At 41.2% G+C, this 8,008-nt stretch overlaps 1 protein-coding gene across 1 annotated transcript; it reads left to right on the forward strand.

Moving 5' to 3' along the window:
* Window positions 1-903: 903 nt before the first annotated feature.
* LOC110431547 lies at window positions 904-7,581 on the forward strand. The gene is made up of 3 exons (XM_021450652.1): window positions 904-1,447; window positions 1,546-1,654; window positions 7,485-7,581. The coding sequence occupies exons 1-3, from the start codon at window positions 904-906 to the stop codon at window positions 7,579-7,581; spliced, it is 750 nt and encodes a 249-aa protein (XP_021306327.1).
* The last annotated feature ends 427 nt before the right edge of the window (window positions 7,582-8,008 follow it).

The raw sequence follows: 8,008 nt of genomic DNA on the forward strand, positions 1-8,008 counted from the left end.
TGGACACGTGCTATTGATCCTAAAGCAACCAAATCTGGATCTTTAACTCAACAGAAGCTGAACAAGGAGTTATCGAAAGAAAGAACACATGAGGTGCATAAATATATTGCAAGATGGGTCTATACTCATGGTAATTTATATTTTAGAATTCATTAGATGCTATTATGGCTGTACTGAACACGAATTAACCTTCTTTTTTTTGTAACATTGGTAGCAATACCATTCAATGCATGTGACAATGATGAGTTCAAGCAAATGTGTGAAGCAATTGGACAATTTGGGGCTGGACTTGAACCTCCAAGTCAGTATGATCTGCAAGAGAGATTGCTAGAAGAAGAATACACAAGAACCAAGACTTTGCTGCAAGAACGTGAAGCCGAGAAGATGAAGAATGGGTGTTCTATTATGACCGATGCTTGGTCAGATAGGAAGAGGAGAAGCATAATGAACCTATGCACTAATTGTGCTGATGGAACCAGTTTTGTCAGCTCAAAAGAGATGTCAAATGTGTCACACACAAGTGAAGTCATCTTTGAACTAGTAGACAAAGCAATTGAAGACATTGGTCTAGAAAATGTGGTGCAAGTAGTGACAGACAATGCGTCTAACAATATGGGAGCAAAGAAGCTATTGCTTGAGAAGGGACCACAAATATTTTAGACCTCTTGTGCAACTCACACAATAAACCTGATGTTGCAAGGAATTGGCAATTTGGCTCAGTTCAAGAAGGTGATTGAGCATGCAAAGGCATTCACCATATTTGTTTATGGGCACACAAGAACATTAGAATGCATGAGATACTTCACAGAGGGGTAGGAGATAGTAAGGCTAGGAGTGACTAGGTTTGCTTCAACCTTTCTCACATTGAATAGCATACTAGAGAAGAAGGACCAGCTAAGAAAGATGGTTGTTCATAGTAGGTGGGACTCACTGAGGGAGGTAAAATCAAAGAAAGGAAAAGATGCCACAGCTATTATATTGAATCCAACCTTCTGGAAGGATGTGAAGCTAACGGTGAGTGTTTTTGAGCCATTGTTCAAAGTTCTCCACTTGGTTGATGGGGATGTGAAGCCATCCATGGGTTTCATTTATGGAGAACTACTAAAGGCAAAGAGAGAGATCAAGGAGGCCTTGGGCAATAATGAGTCTCGCTACAAGGAGGTAATTGTTGTTGTTGACAAGAAGATGAAAGGAAGACTTGATTCTCCACTGCATTTGACACCTTATTTGCTGAATCCACACTACAGTTATGTTAATCCAACAATCTTTGATGAGCCCACAATAACAGAAGGATTCATTAGTTGTGTGGAGATCTTCTATTTTCATGATGAGGATAAGCAAGATCAGGCTGCCCATGTTGAACTGAGAAAGTTTCAGAATAGGGAAGGACCATTTAGAAAGAAGCTGGTAAAGACTTTCCAAAATTTTGATTACAACCCAGGTAGAGGTACTTGCTATCTATTCCAATCTGATTGTTTGTTGTTTTCAGCCCACAATAAATTAATTGTACCTACTTACTAAAAGTGGTGTTTGCATTCATTCTAGCATCATGGTGGTGGCTGTATGGAACTGAAGTACCAGCCTTACAGAAGATGGCAACAAGGATCCTCTCTTTGACAGCAAGTGCCTCTGGTTGTGAAAGAAATTGGAGCAGGTTTGAAGCAGTAAGTAGCTATATGCTGTCAGCATTTCAGAAGTTTTTCAATTAAATTGCAGACCTGAACATGTTCTTAGTTAGTTATTTTAATCTATAGATACACACTAAGAAGAGCAATAGGCTTACTACAACACGTCTTAACAAGTTAGTCTACATTCAGTTCAACTCCAAGCTGCTTAATAAGAGAGAGAAAATCAAGTTAAAGAAGATCAGTGATGTTTGTTGACGGTTCTTAAGTATTAATTTTAATTATCAAATAAACAAGAGAAAGGACCAATATACAACCAACACCTAGAATTAGGGTTTGATCTGACAGAATTCCATGAGTTTTGTTGTTTATCTATTTCTGCAGGGGGTTATCAGGAAATAAGGAAGAAAGGCCCACATGTCGGGATTACATAGAGATATCAACGCACCGCACAATTTTCTACCATCTAGAAGACTCCAGAAGCCACGGGAAGGAAGCAGAGACCGAACGGAGCTAGGCCCTGAGCGCCCGCCCAGTTGACCTGGGCGCCCGCCGTCTGTTGGATGTCAATCAGAACTCTTTTCGCGCGCGACGTTCCACCGACCTAAAGGATCAAGGATAACCGTCCAATCAATGTTGGTTTGATCCAATGGCTCACGTTCACTTGAAGGGACTATAAAACCAGACCCCCTGGCCCCTGGAGGAGACAAGTTTTATAGAGTTGAGGGGAGCCCTCGAAGGAAAACCTCTTCTCTAAATAAAATTTCTTTTTAGGCTTAGCATCTAATGTGAGTAGAAATAGATCTTCTAGTTTCTACTAGATTGAGAGAGATAGAGTGGAGGTGTAGATTGGAGGAAGCCCGGCTTGTCGGTGTCTACTCCAAGTTTGTACCTGCGCGATCAAGTTCTCCTAACCCGAAGCTTGCTCCTAGGATTCTTCAGTATTTTGACTTCTAAATTCTAGTAAGTTCTTGTTTTATTGTTCTTTTGGTTTATGAGTTTACTTTAATCTCTTCGCGTAGAGTTTAGAGTAATCATTGTTGCATAAACGTGGTGTTTAGGCTAGGGTACTCATAGATATTCCCTGACTAGCTGGATCGTGGTAGTAGCGAGGAACGTGACATTTCCGAGTTACCTTTGAAGACCATATCTCGTTAGCAGGAAGGATATGGTTTATAGGTGTGGGTTGAACATCCTCTGTGGTGTCTAGATTCCGTTAGCCTCCCCAATAGAACAGTAGATCATCCTTACTAAGGTTAGAAAGAGACTACGGTTGCAGTCTTCTCTATTTATCACTCACATCGAGAAACATTCTTTGTTGCCTAAAGGGTTAGTAGTAATAGACCGGGTTAGTCAGATGCACTCTTTCTCCTAGTGGTAAAAATATAAATACGATACTCTAGATAACCTCCCGGGTGAAGTGCTCACCGATATCCGTGCGCTTGTGGATCAATTCCTTATTGCGTTCCCAAATATCAACAATCATTTCTGGCGCCGTTGCCGGGGAGAAAGACGGTTTGCTGAGATAACCTTGAGTCTTATTACTAGCTTGTATCTATACTTTTATCTTTTCTTATCTTTTATATTGTGTATTTATTTTCTTTACTCTTACCTTATGGAAAACCAAAATTCTAAATCAATCCCTGAATCTGCAACACCTTCGGAAACTGACCTTTTACCATGGGAGTCATCACAGCCTATCCAAACATCCCAGTATAAGTTAAGTTCTAGGTTGATTGCCATGATTCAAAACCTATCTTTTTCCGGAAAGGAAGACGAAAACCCTTACCTTCATATTAGAGATTTTGAGCAAACATGTGATTGTCTTCGCATTGAAGGCATTTCTGATAAAACTTTACGTTGGAAGCTTTTTCCTTTTTCTTTAAGGGGAGAAGCTAGACAATGGTACTGTCAGAAGGTAAGTCAACAACGAGGTCAATGGGGAGTTTTAAGAGCCAACTTTTGTCTAGATTTTTATTCCCTCGACCGTATCGGCGACCTTAGACTCGAAGTCCTATCTTTTAAACAAAAAGATAATGAAACTTTGGGAAAATCCTAGAAACATTTTTCTAATCTTTTAGAATCTGGTCCAAACCTTAATCTTGAAGACCCTGTTCTTTTATTTCACTTTTTTTGAGGTCTTCAGAAAAATCACAAACAAATGCTACACACAATGTCTAGAGGTTCTTTCTTTCGCATCCCTACTGATGAAGCTAGAGTGATCCTAGATAGAATCCTAGAAGCTGAGATGGATAATACCCTTCATGATGAAACCTATGAAGCCGAAGTAGACACTCTGCCAAATTCTTCATCTACTTTAGCTATCCTAAGTTCTGAGCCACAAAAGGAAGAAATTCCACCACCGGACTTCATGCTGGATATAGAATCTGATCTTTTTGCCAATTTTGGAAACATTTCAAACTACCATTCTATTAACAGACCCCAAAATGGCCATCTTAGCATTTGTTTGCCAACTGAATATCAATTGAGAGAGCTTATCTCAGTCATGAGTAGCGAGTGGTTGGAGGAATCAGAGCTTTCCTCTGATGTGATCCGTTTGGGCACACCCTCTATAACTATACGCTGTGCTTATAATTCTGATCGATTTGGTGCTCTCTATAATCCTGTTGTGGGGATCAACATCATGTCTGAATCTTTTGCACTTAAATTATTTAAAAATCTTGTTTTAACCCCCACAACAAAGGTCATAAAGGAATCTTTGGGACGATTAGTCCCCAGTCTTGGAATTATTAATGTCCTACCCATTACGGTAGAAGGCTCCATGGTTCATTTGAACTTCTATATCTTTGATACATGGGACTTCGACCTGCTGATAGGACAACCTTTTAGAAGACTCCTTTATGAAGGTCATACTGGAAAGCTACATATTTCTTTTGGAAAAACTTTTAAATTCCCAATAACAATTTCACACTCCTTAAACAATACGGCCGAGTCATATCTTTTGCCTGATCCTATGGAGGAGGTAAAGGCTGCATCTCTAGAGCTTTTAGATGAACCAGACTTAGAAGATGAAACTCCTTTCTTCATAGAAGAAGAAGTTGAACCTTCTGAACCTGAACCCTTAGATGAGTTTGCAGAAACGCCTAGACCTCCCATAGAGCTTAAAACTTTACCACCCGGTCTTACCTATGCTTTCCTAAACAATAATCCAGAGTTTCCTGTGATCATTAGTGATAAACTCACCCACGATCAAACTCTACGATTAATGACCATTCTTGAGAAACATCACTCAGTTTTCGGCTACTCACTCCAAGATCTTACAGGAATCAGCCCTATGATTTGTACCCATCGTATTCCAACAGATCCTTCTGTTTCACCTTCTCGAGAACCCCAACGTAGACTTAACAACACTATGAGAGAGGTAGTTAAAAAGGAAGTTATAAAGTTGCTGCATGCAGGGATTATATATCCTGTGCCGCATAGTGAGTGGGTAAGCCCAGTTCAAGTTGTGCCTAAAAAGGTAGGCCTGACTGTCATTATGAATGAAAAGAACGAGCTAATTCCGCAACGCACCGTCACAGGATGGCAGATGTGCATAGACTATAGAAAACTAAACAAAGCCACAAGAAAGGATCACTTTCCTTTACATTTCATAGATGAGATGCTAGAGTGATTAGCAAACCATTCGTTCTTTTGTTTCTTAGATGGATATTCAGGGTATCATCAGATCCCGATCCATCCTGATGATCAAAGCAAAACTACTTTTACATGTCTGTATGGAATTTATGCCTACCATAGAATATCTTTTGGGTTATGTAATGCACCAGCTTCTTTTCAAAGATGCATGATGTCTATATTTTCTTATATGATTGAAGAGATTATGGAAGTTTTCATGGATGATTTCTCTGTTTATGGAAAAACTTTTGATAGTTGACTTGAAAACTTAGACAAGGTTTTGCAAAGATATGAAGAAAAGCACTTAGTCCTTAATTGGGAAAAATGTCATTTTATGGTTAAGGAAGGAATAGTGCTGGGACACCTAGTGTCTGTCACACCCATATTTTAAGAACAAAATAGGATGCATAAAAGACTCATATGTGCCCCAGGAATAGTCGCACAAATAAGTAGACAAATCTCAAATGTACCATTGCAGTGTTTAATACATAGCGGAATATAATATATCACATAGTCTCATACAAAGATGATAATAATATTAAACAACGCTCTCGACGGAAGCTCCACACAGGGACACTGTTGACTGGTTGACTCCAAACCTAGTACTCATACCGATAATCCTCATTCCAGTCATCTTCATTATCATACCCTGAGGTGTTGGGAAATTGCAAGAGTGAGCACATATCGTACTCAACAAGTATAACCAGGGGTTCATGAGGCTCAAATAGCTGACACTGGTTTGACTGCATTTAGCTTTTAATAGTGGATAGCATGTTCATAATTAAATAGCAATTGTCAAGGAAGCTTAAATAATCCATTAATCACATGATCAAGTGTAAGCATAATTAATCTCATAGCATAAACGATAATCAAATTAACATAACAACTTAACAAGCTCATCATCTTAATGTAGATGTCCCCAAGGCCGCTCCTGACCGTGAGCTCGGCTAGTATACCAGTTTTACACTCTGCAGAGGTTGTACATCTTTACCCATGAGTCATGATTTACCCTTTCGCCCGAGGTAGCTAATCTCTTAACCCCCTTCCTAGGGAGGTCGGCAGGGATCACTATGAAGCCTTTCAAAAGTTCGTCTAACAAGTTAGGACCGCAAGGTTTCCTTTGCGCGCAGATATAGAGCCCCCCTTCCGATGGCACAATGACTCGCAGCCTATACTCATACAGACAGAGGCCACACTATACCCAAAACGGTTCAGCCCCTCCGCCCTTTCGGGTAACCGCTAACAAGCTAGAAAAGGGCTTCATACTGAGCTAAAGCCAGAGCCATAATAGCCCTCATGGTTGCACTGTTATCCCGGGTGATCACGTACAGACAAGATCTCATACAGTTATTTGTCATTCTTTTATGTTCATTGCATAGCTATTAATCATCTTACAAGATCATGGATTATATCAAGCACTAGCACATCTATACCAAATGCATATCAAGTAGGTAGCAAGGAATACAGGTAACAATCATCTATGATTTTGCTAAGGTCGACAAGGTGATAGCATGCATATGATATATATATGTAGTTATAAGTGAATAGGTAACAAGGATGGTCCCAAGTTATACTTGCCTTGCTCAAAGCTCTCCTGAGCCTGCTGGTCCTCAAAAGCTTGGTCTTGGTCACCAACGTACGGCTCACCGTCTAATCCCAATCATCAATCAACAACACGCAATCCAATGTAGACAATCATACACGAAGCAAACAAGGTATAATTAGAACATTACACCAAACAGTGGTAAAACAAATATAAAAGTTTATGAAAATAATCTACGCAGCGCTACGATCACACAGACGTAAAGTTCACGAAAATCGGAATTAAAACGTGAAAGATATGAGTTTTCTAAGATTTCCTATAGAGAAATAATTAATTAAATAGTACTGCAGAAATAAAAAGTTTCAAAACAGTAAACTAATGTTTCTAACATGTAGAGCATATAATTACGAACCTAACGCAATTTGAATGGATAAAAACGGAGTTAAAATGAATATATTATGAGCTAAACAAAATCAGTGGCAATTCTGTAATTTTCTGGAAAGCGCATTTGAACTCAGCCGCCAGGAAATACGTTTTCTAACTTTGAAAACAGAAACTTGATCAGAGCGCCAAGGACCGCGGGCTGATTACTAAGTTTTTCCAGGGACTCTTAAAGAAAAAGCCCCTCGAAGGGGTATCTTTCTTTCTGGACCGTCGATCTTGATCTGGGCGGTTCTCAGGTCACCAGGGAGGGGCCAGGCGACGGCCGGCCGGTTCCTGTGCTCCGGCGCGGTGGCGCGCCATGGGCGCCACCCGGAGCTCGCCGGCGTACGCTGACTCCTTGTTTTCGAGCCCCGTTTCAAGAAAGAAGAACACCGGGAGGGAGAGAAGCTCACCGCGACCTCGCTGAGACCCTTTGCTTGGACCGAGAGGTGACGAAGACGGCTCGCGGCGTGCGGTGATGGAGTTGGCTTTCGGCAAGATGCAAAGCTTCGCGCTGCGGCGGCTAGGGTTCCTCGGACGCGCGTCTAACGGAAAAGAAATCCGCTGCGATACTTGGAAGCTTTATAGGGCGCTGGGCAAGCGTTTTGGCAAGCAAATCCCGGAGTCCACGGGTTCGGTTCGGTGGAAAATCTCCCGGCCGAGTCCTACTCGCTCACGGCGAGAGGAGGGGGACGAGCGTCGCCCAGTGGGGCCCGCATGTCAGCGGCAAGGAGGAGGGAAGGAACGGGCCTAGCGGTCAGACAGAGAGGGGAGGGGGGTG

This window comes from Sorghum bicolor, unplaced genomic scaffold, assembly GCF_000003195.3.
Source record: "Sorghum bicolor cultivar BTx623 unplaced genomic scaffold, Sorghum_bicolor_NCBIv3 super_380, whole genome shotgun sequence".
Classification (NCBI taxonomy): Eukaryota; Viridiplantae; Streptophyta; class Magnoliopsida; order Poales; family Poaceae; genus Sorghum; species Sorghum bicolor.

Bases quoted from the DNA above. Each gene is read 5' to 3' on its own strand.
- LOC110431547 (XM_021450652.1), top strand. From the start codon at position 904: ATGGTTGTTCATAGTAGGTGGGACTCACTGAGGGAGGTAAAATCAAAG. The intron at 1,448-1,545 runs GTACTTGCTATC...CATTCATTCTAG, and splicing joins TGATTACAACCCAGGTAGAG to CATCATGGTGGTGGCTGTAT. The intron at 1,655-7,484 runs GTTTGAAGCAGT...GGCGGTTCTCAG, and splicing joins TGTGAAAGAAATTGGAGCAG to GTCACCAGGGAGGGGCCAGG.